This window comes from Pleurotus ostreatus (assembly GCF_014466165.1).
Source record: "Pleurotus ostreatus strain PC9 chromosome Unknown scaffold_1, whole genome shotgun sequence".
NCBI classification, from domain to species: domain Eukaryota; kingdom Fungi; phylum Basidiomycota; class Agaricomycetes; order Agaricales; family Pleurotaceae; genus Pleurotus; species Pleurotus ostreatus.
Genome location: NW_023503156.1, coordinates 3,208,720 through 3,224,336, shown reverse-complemented (window position 1 = coordinate 3,224,336; position 15,617 = coordinate 3,208,720). Strand labels below are relative to the sequence as shown.

The following is a 15,617-nucleotide window of genomic DNA, read 5'->3' as shown; positions in this document are numbered from 1 at the left end:
TGCCCTCGCTGACTGAGCACTAGGAAGCCCTTGTCTCGTATTAATGAATTATAGAGGATGGAATTCACGGCCTCGTTGGAGGTTCATGCTTGCCTCGCCTCGGTTCATCCCATCCGTCGGCTATGAATATGTCTCATGTTCGAGAGATAGGCACTAGTCTGAAGATAGTTTGGGCTGTCGCCTTCGGGCGGAAAGGGGATTGCAAGTATAATTATCCACGCCAATTCTTCGATGATAACGCAACAGCGACTCATCAGATCCTGGGAAATACACCCACCATTGTATACTCAACGTGCCGGACTACTGCGCTTCGTGCACGACCACTCCATGGGGCTCGTTTGTCCCATGATGTCGCCAATGATCCCCTTTAAATCTCGCAACTCTACTTACTAACATATCCTTCATATTAGATTAACTCGGGCATGGGAACGCAAAAATAGATGATATTTTTGTAGACCCTAGAATCTCGTCTCATTTTTACGGAACTTGATTGGCCTCCCCTGCTCCATCATCGTTGGTGACTGATTCGCCGGGAATACCTTCCATCCTTCACGTACCATTCCCATCAGTCCCTCATTGGGTGACATCCCAGAGACACATTCCCACTCATATGGGAAAAGTCCATCGGGATATGGGTATCCCTCTCTTCCGTGGCAAAATTAGCTCTTGTTTTCCGCAGCATCGATACGGTCGTAAAGTATTTATGAAGTAGTCGCGTTAACATTTCTCGACAGCCACGACCCCCGTTTTGCACTCTCACCCAGACCCCCTTCTCACGAAACCGCGATGATGTTCAAGACAGCTGCAGCTATTTGCTCACTGCTTCCCTCCTTGGCACTAGCTCAGTACGGCTACAACCCTCCCGCGGGGAACTCATCCCCCACGACCTCTTCAGCAGCAGCGGCGGCAGCAGTACCCTCTGCACCCGCCAACACCGATGGTCACATTAATGTAAGCAATATTTGACGTGCTGTAATTCATTCCGACAACTCATGAAACTTCACCCTCTAGGTCGATGTAGCAGCTGGTGGACAATTCGTCTTCAGCCCGGCAAACATCACTGCGCCTAACAACACGGTGGTGACTTTCTTCTTCCCTAAGTACACCCAAATCCCCGTAGATATTTACCGTTGCTAATCCATCTCAAAATAGCGCCGGAATTACACACTCCGTCACTCAATCGTCCTTCGCAGCCCCGTGTACTTACCTTGCCGCATCATCAAACAACTCGGCTGGATTCGACTCCGGCCTCACCGCTGGGACACAGTTCAGCATCACCATCACTGATGATACGAAACGTACTTTTTTCAAATAACTCAATTGATGTGAATCTTCTTTTGATCGATGTTCTATTTTTGCAGCAATCTGGTTCCATTGCAAGCAGGTAGGGCGCACATCTGTAAATGGAGGCATCCAACCAGCAGCTTACAACTTAACAGATAACGCACTGCGGCATTGGTATGGTTGGCTCCATCAATGCCCCAACAACTGGCAACACCCATGCCAACTTCGTCGCGGCAGCTATGGCCATTGGTGCTGCTGGTGAACCAACTGTGAGTCTTACACGCTGTTCTACCCTTCTAGGTTGTTGACTCCATATATAGGAGGCAGATAACGGCCCTACAACTGGTGGCTTCGGCGCTCTTGCGACTGCACCACCCACGTCAGGCACTGCAGCTCCAACGTCCGGTGGCAGCGGTGGCAGCGGCAACGGCGCTCTCCAAACCGGAATGAGCATGGCCGCTGTATTGGCGGGTGTCGCCGCTGCCGTCTCCTTCGCCTGAGAGGATTCGGAGTTACGTAGCAATTGTTGCATATGGGGGTTGATCAGCGCTCAGAGTAGTGTCGACTGGACAAAAGACTGGATGTCATTTCCACTAGATATATATTTTTAGGCTTGAGGCCTTCCTCTTGTGCGCTTACGATAGTTCTGGATACAGATAATGTTTGGTCAAATCAACGAGCGTCTGTACATGACAGACCGCGCGCTCGAAGTGGTGTTAGTATGCAGCATGGTGATGGTATTGAAGGAGCTCATGCCGCCCGCACGAGCGGTATGGTAGAAGTTTCGTCGTGGCCTGGAAACTGGTACAGACCTTGTATAGGAGAGACTTCAGGGCAGATTCCGGGAGGGGAATAGTAATTTCTGCGGTGTATTCAGGTTGATAGATACTGTAGCCTGCCAGATCCCTGAAAAGTCTTGTCAAGTGGACTGAAGGTGCGGCCTGAGAAGCAAAAACTAGTTGCATCATATTGCTGGAATGTAATAAAATCAAACTTTTAGTCACAGATGCTATCCAAATAGAAGACGGCTGAATTTATTAGGTTGCAAGGTTGTTGATGCTCATACTTGCAAACCCAAATATGGACAACAGGGATCACTGATGGTGACTGAAGGTACATTCTAGTTCACAATCTCGGATAATATTGCATGTCAAGGAATACCCGTCCGCCAGGAGCGCTTGGGGAAATCATGGATTTGATATAGATATAATACATACGACGACGCGACGCGGAAAGCTGGGGGTGACTTGAGAGGCGCGTTGTATGCCGAGGGCACGATGGACCCCGAAATGGCGCACAGACTGAAATGTTGGAGGAAGGTATAGGGGTCGACTGACCAAACCGCAATCTCTGGGATCTGCAAAACGCTGGTTATTCTCCAAACTTGATCCAAGGCAAAAGATACGTACTTTCTAAACTCTTGACTGCTTTATGGCTTGTGGGGCACGAGATGTGGCACGGGCAGCTGGTGGCGCCTCAGAGTGTATTTCCGGTCGGTCGAAAATTCTGTACACAGGCAGCTGGCTCTGTATATGAATTTTGGGATGTACGAGGCTTTGTTCAACATCATTCTCGAGCCTTGACCGCGTATGTGCTGGTTTCAGCACGGATTTCGACCGCTTTGAGCTGGAGAGCGACGTGCCCTTTGGGACCTGACATCTTCGCCTCTGGGGCTCCCCCAAACTCTGTTCCTTCGTGGAATCGATCGAGTAGCTTGAGGAATTTTAGCTGCTGAGGCCTCTAGAGTAAAGATCCGCATTCAGACGAATAAATAGCATGGGCAGGAGCGTTCCAGAGGAGTTTGCTGGCAAACTTGACGGAGAATTGGCCAGAAATTGAGGTAGCATATAGCCACGGTACAGAGAGAAAATGGCGCATTCGGCGAGTAGAGAGAGACTGCGAGAATCCGTCTGCTTGAGTCGAATTCGAGGCATTGAGGGGAGCTGGCAAGCCAACGAGCGGACTTCTGGAGGGAAGTTTCCGTGGCTGATTTGGAATTTGGCGCAAAACTCTCATCTCATTTCTTGCCGCCATCATCCTACCACATCCTGGTCTCGCTCCGTATTCTGGGCTTGCTGAATTTGCAGAACTACGGCCTAGACGACTTGCACATCGTTCATTCGTGTATCACACAATCTTCTCGCCGCTTGATGGCATTTTTGCACCGTTCAAATTCGAGATTGCCTTGCATTTCATCGACTTGAGGACGATTGAGGCGATACATTCCTTTTGGTAGCAGCTTGCAGTCTTGATGCACAATCAGACGAGCTTGATGCACTCCTTCAGCTTTCGCTGCTGTTGGAATTTGGACTGTCCGATACAAGTATGCCTTTTGCTGGAAAATGGGGCCATTGTGGGATTGCAGGCTCTAGGAGTCGACGAGGACCAGGCTGAGGTCCACGTTGGTGAGTTTTCATTGTCGCGAGTTTCCTGGTCGTCTTCACGCACAGAGCGCAGCTTCTCCAGCGAGCAAAGTAACCCCAAGATGGCCCAAGCGCTTTTCTTCAAGGGACCTCAGCACGCGACTACGTGGATCGAATTCAGCATAGTTCCAGCAGGGATGGTCCAGAGAACATCGCAATATACCAAAATTGCGTAGAGGGAAAGGTTCTGGAGTCATTGCGAGCAGAGAAAATCAGCGTCTCAAGTATCAGGTATGTTCCAAGACCTTATCATGCAGTGTTCTTGTCCTGAACTTGCATGTTATTCTCCTCGTCGTTGGACTAGGGTCTTCGTGGTGGTCAGACGGCTTGACGATCTTGAAGCATCCACGACTCTTGCTGCAAGCGTCTTCGTGTTCATGTTCTTGACGGAAATCTTGATATACGGTATGTTTCTGGCACACATTGAATGCTACCTCTGCTAACAATTGAAATCAGCGACAGCGTCGAGTCATGAACAGAGTCAAGCCGCGAACTTACTGTGACTCGGCTCTATACGCGCGTCACACGTGACGGTCACGGGCGCGTTCCCTTATTTGGTCCTCCGTAGCCTGGCAGTCGGTGCGTCGGGCTTCGATGGCGATCGTGACTCAGGCTTTATCCGGAAGGTTCATGTGACCAGGGCCAAGGGTACCGCACGCAGGGTACGCAGATTTGCGCCCTGTTCCTTCAGGATCCAGGCCAAAAGCCGTACTGGAATTGCCTTAGGTTGGAGCAAGAAAAGTTCGCCGTCGCCTCGTGTTCTATTTGGAAGCCATGGGGACGTGAAGTAGCATCGAAGGGAAGGCGGACGCTGCCGAGCGAAAGACGTGGCCACGCTGCGACAGCAGGATAATGGCCAGCGCAGAACACCACATAGACGTCGCGCAAGTGAACTTGGGCCAGTACGAGGCAGCGTGAAGGGGGCCGTTTTCGCTGTGGTCCAGCAAGCCGTGTTCCTTGGTCTGGATGGTGCGATGTCTCGGCTGAGCGGCGATGGATAGGTGAAGCCAAAGCGATCCCTTGCAGATTCCACGCTTCTATATGGGAACCCAATACAGAAGATTTTCTTCGGGTAGATAACATGACTGCCACCGTCAATATAAAAAGCGCGACAAAACTACCGAAGCGTAGCCCCTCTTTTGGCCTCTACCACCAACATCCGCATCCTCCGCGTTCTGCACACTCGTTCTTGACCTTGACCAATAATGCAGTTACTTTTCCCTCGTTCTCGTAACGGTGGATGCCACATGTACGCGCCGTCTATTGAGCAGACCCTGGACTGGTACCACATCTCGCAACTGCGACTACCGACCTACCGCTTCAGACACAATGCGCGTTTTCATCCGTATATTCGCTATGTCGAAACCGACCCTCTTATGGTAGGCGTCCTTGCATTCGCAATCGCTCACACCAACCCATTTTCTTACAGTCAACCATTGACGAGTGCGACTCTCCTCGCCCGGCTCTCCCGCCGCCGCCTCCACCACCGGCCTATCTCGCCAACGAAGTCCCACAAGCCCAGGAGTTCGATGGCGACGGTGAGATAGAAGGCAATGAAGAAGCTGCGGAGAGACGACGGTTCATCCAGGTTATTTTGGCTGTATGTGTCCTCCAAAGCTCTTCTGACCCTTTTCTCATGTAGATAACTCAGAACCTCAAAGCCGCAGCAGAAAGGATAATCCGACGCCAACCAAAGTAGACAAACCATACTGAACATTGTTCGTCACGTCTTTTTTCAGTGTTGTTTCATGTTCTCATCCTTATGTTAGCTTGTACATACATTCTTGGGGCTATACAGCCAGCCGCCCGACATTTGCCTCCAACATCACTTCTTGCTGTATCACTACCGGTAACGTGAATCGCGCAGTAGAGGAAGAAAGCTAGAGTTTCGTCGTGGAAGTTCTGTCGTTCCACGTACATAGTTTACGTGTCAGGGATTACGAAGTATATAGTTCTTATGCTCGGCGCAGTGGACACAATTGGGAATCATAACTGCAACCCTTGGGGTAGCACATTGTATAGAATCTGCACATGAATTGTTTAGCATGCTAATAAACAAGAAATGAAGATAAAATACATACATATACTAGTTATTCATCTCAACGTCCTCCGCCCTCAGACTCAATGCTGCCTCTCGGATGGTATCTATCTTGCTCCTGAAGACATGGACTGCCTCTGGCAGAAGTCGTTCGGGCGGATAGGCTCCTTCAGACTCGACATTGACTACAAAGAGGCAAGGAATCAGCTCATGATAGGCAGGCGACCACCGTCGGTGGCCTGACGTACACAAGAAATAGTCACGAATGCGTTTCAACTCTACACATCCCTCAAATTCCGGGTGCCGTAGCACCTCTCTGCTGACGGTATCGTCGCGGACGGCTTCGGGGTCGACACTAACCGTTTGTGTTCGAGGGTCGATACGAATCACTCCTTTTGAAAAACACTTTTGGAACTTTTCTGCGTGCTGCGGAGGAACCGGCTTTTGTGGATTGAGCTGAATATATGGCAAGAGACGATACGACGCCGTAGCTGTACACAGAGTTATAACAGGTATCGACTAAGAGCAAACGGAGCGCATACCAACTGGGCTAAACTTGGCATGATCCTTTCCCACTCCTTTGACCGCGTGCAGTTCCATATTGACTTCCTGTCCTGGACGCAACTTGGCGAGCACAATGTTGGGATTCGTCGGGGCCGGCGGTTTGTGAGCAAAGACGTCGACTTGTTCGCCGACAGGCTCCCAGGTGAGATGCCCCGAGAGAACCTGGTCGTCGATATATGGCTCTTCACGGTTTGTGCTCCTCGTGCATGCTACTTGAAGCTTGAACACCATTGTGTTGCGATCGGTTGGCTGTTCGTCGGGAGCTGGCTGCGAGAGTAAGAACATCGTTCAGAGCGCGACGCGTCGTGCACCCACATTTCTTCATCTCCATCACGGCTGGGTCGACGTTCAAAGGGACCATCCCGATCCGCTGGGCAAGGACTTCATCCACTATGACTGATGTATTATTCCAGACATAGACGGATTCAATGCAGACCGTAGGTACCTAATCCGTAGCATTACACTTTACATCAACTTCTTCTTGAGGTAAACGGGCGTACCTCGGCGATCATGATCCTCCTGAACGCGTTCGCGATTGAAGCATCCACACCGACAATATCGAAATCGATGGATCTTTGCGATAGTTTCTGAACTTTGACTTGCAAATTCTACCGCGTCCATGATCACGAAAGGGAAGGTAAAAACGCCGACAGACGCACCTGCTTGAATTTATCGAGGGACCATGAGTGGTCCTCACCTGGGTAATGCCCTGGGAAGTCGGTGCTTGATACATCCGCAACGCGCTCAGCTCGAATATTTACGTGTCGCCGAGGGTCTGATAAAGGCTGCATATCTCATCACAGAGTGAGTGCTTGGTGAAGAAAATCATCTAACACTACTGACTGTGAGAAAATAAACCTTATCGTGAGACTATCCTCTCTCCACCATAAGGGGCGAAATCTCACGTGTCATTATTCGAGCTTGACTGCGATGAAACTCAACGCACCTTTGAATGAAACGCAGTCGACTCTCACAGGATAACCGGTCGTTCTCTATTTGAAGCTGCGCGTCTCAAGTTCGCTTCACCCCACGACAACTTTCAAATAGATGAACGCTCTAGACGAAATCATCGATGGCTTGTATCTCGGAAAGTAAGTACTCCGCTGAATCACTTCCTGAGAACCTGATCACGAAATTGCTCCAGCATCTTCTCCCCACGCAACGGACGCATCCTCAAAGCAGCAAACATCAAATACATCTTATCGGTCACGCACGACACGATCTCCCTACCCAACGACCACGAGATAGTAGCTCATCGCCGGATTGAGGTAGAGGATTACGGCGACGTAGTGAGTCTTCCTCGTTCTTTTGACAAGTTCTGGTAGAGGGCAGGTGAGCTCACCATGGAGTTCATGATAGGATATACTGGAACACTTCGAAGAAGCCAACAAATTCATCGACACAGCCCTCCTTTCTGGATCTAGTGTCCTCGTGCACTGCGTGCAAGGCGCGTCGCGAAGTGCATCTTTCGTCGCAGCATACCGTCAGTCTTCTCTCTTCGTTGGCGAGGGACAGTTGACACGGACCTACTTGACTCAGTGATGCAAAAACGCGGATGGTCTCGAGATGAAGCCCTCCAGTTCATGCGCTCCAAGCGGCCTGCAGTGAACCCGAACCAAGGTTTCTTGGAACAGCTCGAGGTGTATCAGAAGTCTGATTGCAAGGTCACTGCGGAATCACCGGGGTACGTTGATTGGGTGAAAAGGAGAGACGAGGCGTTTGCGAAGCAGATGCAGGAGATGCAAGACACAAAAGTGACTTGAGGGGTTATGGCGATTGTATCTGTCCTAGCGGATGCATAGCAAATTGTGGATCGACAACACCATACTAGCGAGTTATGTTTGATATACAAGTCCATCGCCATCTCGCCTTTTCTGCTTTGCTTGAACACGTTCAGCACTGTTTGGCATATGTCCCCGAACTCTCGCTTCCAGCACCTTCCTCAAGTTTCCCTTCGCGATGCTCGCCCTTCTTCCTGTGGAGACCTTCAAGGATACTCAATCCGTGAGCTGGTGAATCCTTGCTAGATAAGCTCTCGGTGATTTCCATCTACAAGTAGCTCGTCAATGGATGCGACAACATAATCTGGAAACTTCTCACAAGGTCAGCAACGAGCCGGTCAATGAGCTATAGCCATTACTAAGCGGATGTAGCAAACAAACAGAAATCAGTGATACGCACGACTTCAGTCAAATTCTCTCTGACGACAACACGCAGAATTTCGATACTCTGGAGGTCGGGCGCTAGCTCATAATTTGGCACGATCCTATCGAAGGTGTCAACAATCGGCATACTGTAAGAACAAATAATAGATCATACCACCCCTTGGAACGCAACAAAGTTTGGATCCACTTTTGTTGAAGATCGGGATACTTTTCTTTGAACGAGTCTGAGAAGCGGAAGGCAACTACAGGTAACCCCGGTTCATAACTCTGCAGCGTAGTAAGCCTTCGAGTACAACAATTGGTCAGGTATCGCACCTCAATGCTTTCTTCGTCGAAATCTTTAGCAGCCTCGCCGCCGCCAGAAGGGCGATGGATATCACTGAGAACATGATAGTACCCACTTCGCTCCAAAGCCCGGCTCAGCAGCCTTGCGTTCTGTAGGTCATTCAATGCTACCGCTCGATACCCCTCAAACCCGAGGTGAAGGAGGTTGAAGTACTGAGCAATGATGGGTGCGGCAGGCCTCGAGAAGTTGAGAGAGAAGGAGTACTCCACTGAACCAAGGTAATGGAGCTCGAAGATAAGATCTTTAGGAAGGAACTCCTTCGAGCGCCAAATAACCCATCCAACGCCAACAAGGGCAAGCCCAAATTTGTGGCCCCTATACAGATATGGTCATGATATTGCCTCAACCAGCGCAAGAACAGGTACGGACGATGTGTTGATGGATACAACTCGCGGAAGTTTGAAGTCCCATTCAAGCTTGGGCTACTCAGTCAAAGAATTAGTAGAAAGCCTGAATGTGAAATGCGTGTAAACGTACTGTCGCGAACGGAGCGACGAATGCACCTGAAGCTCCATCGACTACGTACCTGAATGGTTAATCATTGGCCTCTGGAGCGGGGGGGCGGTAGACCAACCATGAATGGGAACAGAGTGGCCTGTCTTCGCCTCATATTCGTCAAGGAGATCTGATATCTCTTTTACTGGTTCGTAATGCCCAGTATAAGTGCCTTGAGAAGGGTTTCAATTAATCGCAAGAAATTAGCCGCAAGAATAAGGGAAGAATCAGAGTACGTACTTCCCAGGATGACAAATACGCCAATGGTATTTTCGTCTACATACTGCATAACCTTCTTTGGATCGAGTCTATACTTGCTCTCTTCTGAGATGGGAACAAGTCGGCATTCAACTTCGAAGTATCTAGCGAATTTTTCCAGAGCGACTTGAGCGTTTGCACCCATGACGATATTCGGGCCAGGTTCGTGGATTGATTTCCCAGCAGCTTTGCGTTTTTCTTGCCAGATGCGCTTCATGGCTAGTCCACCAAGCTGTATGGCTTCGGATGAACCGGTGGTCGCCGTACCTATAGCATTTCTGGATGATGGAGCGTGCCAAAGGTCCGCAAGCATCGAGATACCTAAAGAAAGGGTTGACTCGACGTCGAGCATGTATATATAACACTTACATCGAGTGTGAATAATTTCTGGACATATATGCGTGTTATTGGTACGACCTCTCGGAAGGAGCGAAACGACATACGAGTCATTGGATATTCGTCTTGGTCGATGAGATTCTTGTTCATATTCTCTTGCATAAGTTTCATCGCGGGTTCCGGAATCCAAGTGTGCACAAATGATGCAAGATTCAGTGTGGCCGACCCGTCTAAGAATATCCAACATAAGTTCTGAATCAATTAGGATAATCTCAGGGCTATGACGGACCTAAGCTGAGTTCGTCGTGAATGAGCTGATACGCAGCATCAGCGCTAATACCCTAGAACATAGTGAGCTTCAGCGAAGCCATCCGGTGCAACAATGTCTGACCTTTGACGCGAAGGTGTACTTGGCGATGGGGTTCGTCCCGTACCGCGCCCCGTAAGTGCGGCTGAGAGCGTCTGGATTGGTTTTGGTGAGGTTGTGATGATGGGTCTTCTTATCCTATAGTGCATATACCTCAGATTTAGATAAAATGCAATGTCGCCGACACATACATGAGCTTCGCGAACGAGGTGGTCAGGATTAACGTGCTACGGAGGAAACACTGAGCGGAGGACGTCGCGCACAATGAGAGGGAGGGTTACCATTGAGAGAGACATGGTGGTGGGAGAGAGGACAAACGTTGGCGAAGTCGCAGAGGGCTCTATACTTATATCCTCAGTCCGAAACGGGCTATAAATAACATACCTATTTATAGCGCAGCCTCAAGTTATGCCGTCGTGAGCTCATTTATGGGAGGTGGAGCAACGGTGAAATTTCAAACGCGTGAGTGACATGGGCAGGAAATATCATACATATCTCGTTCGATAACTTTCTCCAGAATATGATGAGGCTGATTTACCCCACTGTGCGCCATTGATTTAACACGGGCTCGTCTGGGTGAGGAGGGCCAGGCGCCACGGGAGTGAATTGTAGCTACCGCTGGCGGTTGGGGAAACTCCCTGATAGAGATAGCGCATTCCGCAAGCACTGATAGACATGGTTTGGTCAACATTAGTGCGGACCACTTCGCCGTGGCTGATGTCCATCGTCCATGGAGTGCCCGAGAATGCAACATTCGCTGAGCCAGCGAAAGGATTCGTCTGGCTCGCTGCAAGAGGTGTCCACGAACCACTGAGACTGGCCCCGCTCCAGGAGCGGAAGTAGCGGTGGCCATTGCTGCCAATGCATTCAACGACAAGGAGGAACCCGTCTCCAACTTTGTAGACGTTGGAAGCTTCAAAGAGATTATGACTGTTCGAGTCTTGCAGTGCTATCACTGGCTCGCTCATCCCCGCAGGGAAGTTACTGACTGACGTCTGGGAGCGGTAAAGGTGGCCATTATCGTCCGACGAGAATAAATGGCAGTTGGACGAGTCACAGATAACCCACATGTCTACCCAGAATCCGCTTCCTATATTGTTGGTAATGATGCTGGGAGTCCCAGAGTAAAAGTTCTTGGGCGGAGTCCAACCGTTCGGATTACTGATGTCTGAGTTCGTGGAGTAGGCGGCATTGCCATTCTGGAAGATGAGGTACCATTTGTTCTGCGGCGCCATGAGGAACACCTGAGGGGCGGCGCGGTAACCTGACCCGATCGGGGTCTGGTCGAGGTAGTAGAATGGAGCAGCATCGGCTTCGTTGAAGTCGGTGAAGCTCAGATATACGAGGTTGTAGCCCGCGTCGTGTGCCGTGCTCGCAAATACGTGATATTTGCCGTTGTAGAAAACGATGGATGGGTCCTTCCAAGCAGAAAGGTTGCGACTGTCAACTCTGGGGCTGATGAGAATGCCGCTCGAGCTCCAGGTGAAGCTCGAGGGAAGGGTGGTTTCAACGGGGTTGGGGGCAGTAGACGTGCTACTAACGGTAGAGGCAGGCGGATTCGTAGCTTGTCCGGGAATACATTGCGAGTACCATTCTGTTAGATACATTAGAATTCGGACTGAAAACGTGCGCGAGGCCCATGATTACCATTTTGGATCGAACAGATGCCTGTGGTACAGGTAGTTTCTCCACTTGAAGCAAAGGTTTAGCAAGTTCGCTGGGATCAACTGGACCACTTACGCCCAGCCGCTCTGAAGAAGCAGACATGAGAATCATGAATTATGGTGAGGAAACGATGTACACACCCCTCCGCATTGACCATAAAGAGGCACCGCAGCCAAAGCCGCAGATGCGAGTGCTGTAAGAAAGACGAAAGCCTGATGCATCCTGAGGCGCAAGAAATTAGTTCTGAACTGATGGCATCCCATTTATGCGCATTTCTCTAGCGATAGTCGGTGAAGCTCGGAAGGATTGTATTGTGCTTCACGTCTGAGCTGGCACTCTGTTGGCCGATAATTAGCCAAAAACTTTACACGAGTGTTCTGACGAAAGAACGCACCTGGTTCAGATCGTGTGCTTCGTTTGCGCTATTGATCAGAAAGGAAGAACATCTGAGGATAAATCCAATTTAACTGAAGGAAACAATCGGAGGTCCCGGTGAGTGTACCCGTTGTTTCGCCGACACCATCCAGTAGGCGAGCAAGATATCGGTACTCGCTCAACGACTTATCTGCGCGTGTCAGACTACGCCCAAAGAGGTTTGGATGCATTGTATGGAGTAGGGAGTGTGGGGAGTGTGGGAGGTACAACGATAGGTAAGTGAGATGTGTGACAGCAGCAATATATACAATTGGGCAACATCACAACAAGAACTAAGCATTGGCGACTGAATCAATACAACATGGGGAGCTCCGGAAGAGATGTACAAACTGGAGCCGAGGGCCGGAAGAGAGAGTTAGATCCAAAGTTACATCAAAGCGTTGAAACCTTCAAATCATCTGTGGTGGCTGAGATAATCTTGATACAGAGCGTCAACGAACGACTTGTCGGTCTGTTTAAGGAGTTGTTAGCATATATGCAAGCGATCAAAGGAAAGCAACCACGAACGTGAATGAGGGTCAGTAACTCCATCACGTATTCATTCCTCGCTAGTTTCATTTGACCGTTCATGCGCGAGGACGTAACCGCACTGATGCCCTCTTTTACCATGTCGCCACATAAACGAGGTGCATTGCCGTCAGCCTTGACCTTTGCTGCTGACTGCTGGGGGGCTTGCTGAGATTGGAGTGGAGGAAGACCTAGCATAGAAGAAATGCTGATGATGGCCGGGTCGGCGATAGGAACAGCTGGAGGTGGAAGAGCAGGGATAGGCGAAGGAGAAGAGGTAGTTGCTGAAGCTCGTAAGTGGGGCTGGCGTTGAAGCACCGCGATCATGGGCTCGACGACATCCGCTCGCGTCGTCTCTCTCTCCGCTCCTTTCTGTTTCCCGCCACCAAGTTTCCTAGCTTTTTTGCCCTTGGCGTCTCCCCCAAAGTGGTTCGTCAGGTCATCACTCGTGCTCCCGTCACGCGAATGCAGTTGCTTCGGAGTACGTCCATTGAGTAGTGCCTTCTTTGCATTGCTGAGATTGGGGGAGTGGCCATTGATTTGGCTTTGGGCTTTCACCCTCTGAAACGCATCCATGTCACTCAATGCAATCGTGTCAGAGAAATCTAGTTCGACTATGACATCGTCGTCATAGTTCTGATTTCCATCGGCGCCAGTGTTCTTGCTCCATAGCTCCGCGTCCGTGCGGAATGTCACCGCCGGCCGACTCCCGACAGAAGAGACTGGATCAGGGACAGAGGGTTGGCGAGGAGCAGATCCATAAGCAGTGTTATGAGGATAAACAAAATCGTGCATCCTCGAAGAACTTGATGACCTTTCATATCCAGAGCCGTTCGTTGGAACCCGAGGTGTAACATCCCCGTTAATGGCCTCTTGCCCTGTAGGTAGCCGATCCAGGACGGTGCTAGACTCCGAATAAGAGACACCGTCCTCTGAGCTTAACATCCCATCATCTTCATCACCCCCTTCTCTCCCACTCCTCCGGGTACTTGAGCTACCGCTTGTCCTATTACTTGCGCGAGAAGTCGAAGGTGTGGCCGAGGATGCCCTAGAGGCGGGAAGTCCAAGGAGATTTATAATAACGTCCTGATTGAGTATCTGGGGAAGGGCTGTTGTTGTGGGCGTGGGTGAGTAAATAACGATCGACTCGGGCTCTGCTACTGTCTCGCTGCTTAGCCTAGAGTTCGATCGAGGGGATGTAGACGAGATGGCCTTATTAGATGAAACGGAAAGACGACCATTAGAGACTACTTGGGTCGAAGGTCGTGAGTCCGCATTCACAACCGTCGGCCCCGCTGAAGCAAATATGGTGCTCAACAATGCTAGTCCCGTCGGAGGTGCGCCGTTCGGGACGGCGTTGATTATTGGTGTCTCTGTGCGTGCTGCTTGGTTAGCTACGGAGGCGCCGACGCCAGCAAACAAGGAGTCGATAGTGGGTGAAGGAGCATGTCCATTCGTTGTGGTAGTTGACGGATTGAGTTTGGCAAACAATTTGTCCAACTCAGACGACGCAGAGTTGACGACAGCTGCGGTGCTAACGACATTACCGCTGGCACTTCCATTCAAAAGGAGAGTATGATTTGGTGTCGTCGGTTTCGTAGAAGAGGAATGTGTGATTCGTTCCTTGCTTTGTATGGTCGCGGCGGATTCGTTGGATGGAGGGACAGAGGAAGTACGGAGGTGCGGATTGGGTGGTGGCAGACGATCGGGTCCGTATCTGTACTCGTCAGGATAGGGAATATTTTGCTTGACGTAGGAATGTAACCTGCATGTAGAGATTATTACAATCCGGCGGTTCAACTGGCTTGCAACTCACCGAACCATGACATCCATCATCGGCTCCCTCGAGTCAGTTGCAAACATCCATAATCCTATGGTGATACCGGGAGCTTTATCAGCCTCTTTGTATTTCTCTACGTCCGGAATAAACCAAACGGGAGAAAATTTGTCCGGGACTTTGCTCCCAGCGGCCTCGCTTGACTTTATAATGGATTCAAGCCGACGAGCAGACCAAGACGGGTAGGAGCGCATCATGAGGTAGCTTCCGGAAGTACTAATGTTGTCCTCGGGATATAGTCGTTGGTTATAGTCGTCCGTCCCCTGACGGTTGAGGATATAATACCCATAGGGTGGATAGGAATCCCTGCGATACAGCTTCAGTTGACCGAAGACAGGATGAAAGGAAATAAGTTGACCTTTCGTATAGGAACATACTTCCTTCATATCCTTGCTTTTCCCATTTGTCTCCGTTATGATGGTACACACATACATGGCTGAACTGATCGAAGATGGAGACAATAGACGGATCTCTCCTGCGGAGAACCTTGAGATTGGAATTGTACCGAGTGGCGGGGGACATGCCCATCTTCACTGGAGAGCATTCTGAATGTTGAGGAGTCGCTGTAGCTTGGCGTGCGTTGACCGCTGTCGAAGGGCGTGGTTTCGTCGGTTGCACGTACATTTGTTGTCTTTGAAGGCTTGGGCTATTTCGTACACTGCTGCTTGCATTTGAGGGTGTTCGTCGCGAGTGCATGATGAGGGGAGGGTTCAAGAATGTGTTCAGTGGCTGCATTGACACAAAGAGGAATACTTTCCCACGAACATGGCCTCTGCTTCTATAACACTGGGCTAAGCTCTTAAGGAACCGGCGTATTATTAGTGAGTCATGATTCCACCGCATGGCACACACAAGCACGGATCGATAGCGCATATTACACTTGGAGGTTGTGGACAA

At 50.2% G+C, this 15,617-nt stretch overlaps 7 protein-coding genes across 7 annotated transcripts; 3 read left to right on the top strand and 4 right to left on the bottom strand.

Annotated features, from left to right (window-relative positions):
• Window positions 1-786: 786 nt before the first annotated feature.
• PC9H_001192 (uncharacterized protein) lies at window positions 787-1,784 on the top strand (the record flags this gene model as incomplete). Its single annotated transcript, XM_036770843.1, has 6 exons — window positions 787-951; window positions 1,012-1,100; window positions 1,153-1,298; window positions 1,362-1,384; window positions 1,440-1,553; window positions 1,605-1,784. The coding sequence occupies 6 exons, from the start codon at window positions 787-789 to the stop codon at window positions 1,782-1,784; spliced, it is 717 nt and encodes a 238-aa protein (XP_036636688.1).
• A 3,128-nt stretch (window positions 1,785-4,912) lies between these two features.
• Window positions 4,913-5,406, top strand: PC9H_001191 (uncharacterized protein; the record flags this gene model as incomplete). Its single annotated transcript, XM_036770842.1, has 3 exons — window positions 4,913-5,086; window positions 5,137-5,307; window positions 5,359-5,406. 3 exons carry the CDS (start codon window positions 4,913-4,915, stop codon window positions 5,404-5,406), a joined length of 393 nt encoding a protein of 130 aa, XP_036636687.1.
• Window positions 5,407-5,793: 387 nt separating this feature from the next.
• RPC40_2 (DNA-directed RNA polymerase core subunit rpc40) lies at window positions 5,794-7,100 on the bottom strand (the record flags this gene model as incomplete). Its single annotated transcript, XM_036770841.1, has 6 exons — window positions 5,794-5,930; window positions 5,994-6,236; window positions 6,288-6,572; window positions 6,625-6,754; window positions 6,810-6,917; window positions 6,969-7,100. The coding sequence occupies 6 exons, from the start codon at window positions 7,098-7,100 to the stop codon at window positions 5,794-5,796; spliced, it is 1,035 nt and encodes a 344-aa protein (XP_036636686.1).
• Window positions 7,101-7,356: 256 nt separating this feature from the next.
• PC9H_001189 (uncharacterized protein) lies at window positions 7,357-8,072 on the top strand (the record flags this gene model as incomplete). The annotated part of the gene is made up of 4 exons (XM_036770840.1): window positions 7,357-7,400; window positions 7,454-7,598; window positions 7,669-7,792; window positions 7,849-8,072. The coding sequence occupies 4 exons, from the start codon at window positions 7,357-7,359 to the stop codon at window positions 8,070-8,072; spliced, it is 537 nt and encodes a 178-aa protein (XP_036636685.1).
• Window positions 8,073-8,202: 130 nt separating this feature from the next.
• On the bottom strand, window positions 8,203-10,572 carry PC9H_001188 (uncharacterized protein; the record flags this gene model as incomplete). Its single annotated transcript, XM_036770839.1, has 15 exons — window positions 8,203-8,358; window positions 8,410-8,436; window positions 8,491-8,575; window positions 8,629-8,741; window positions 8,790-9,135; window positions 9,190-9,242; window positions 9,298-9,338; window positions 9,395-9,487; window positions 9,556-9,894; window positions 9,943-9,960; window positions 10,017-10,139; window positions 10,199-10,250; window positions 10,301-10,414; window positions 10,468-10,503; window positions 10,558-10,572. 15 exons carry the CDS (start codon window positions 10,570-10,572, stop codon window positions 8,203-8,205), a joined length of 1,611 nt encoding a protein of 536 aa, XP_036636684.1.
• Window positions 10,573-10,833: 261 nt separating this feature from the next.
• On the bottom strand, window positions 10,834-11,883 carry PC9H_001187 (uncharacterized protein; the record flags this gene model as incomplete). The annotated part of the gene is made up of 1 exon (XM_036770838.1): window positions 10,834-11,883. The coding sequence occupies one exon, from the start codon at window positions 11,881-11,883 to the stop codon at window positions 10,834-10,836; it is 1,050 nt and encodes a 349-aa protein (XP_036636683.1).
• An 865-nt stretch (window positions 11,884-12,748) lies between these two features.
• Window positions 12,749-15,416, bottom strand: PC9H_001186 (uncharacterized protein; the record flags this gene model as incomplete). The annotated part of the gene is made up of 3 exons (XM_036770837.1): window positions 12,749-14,648; window positions 14,700-15,026; window positions 15,079-15,416. 3 exons carry the CDS (start codon window positions 15,414-15,416, stop codon window positions 12,749-12,751), a joined length of 2,565 nt encoding a protein of 854 aa, XP_036636682.1.
• Window positions 15,417-15,617: the final 201 nt, after the last annotated feature.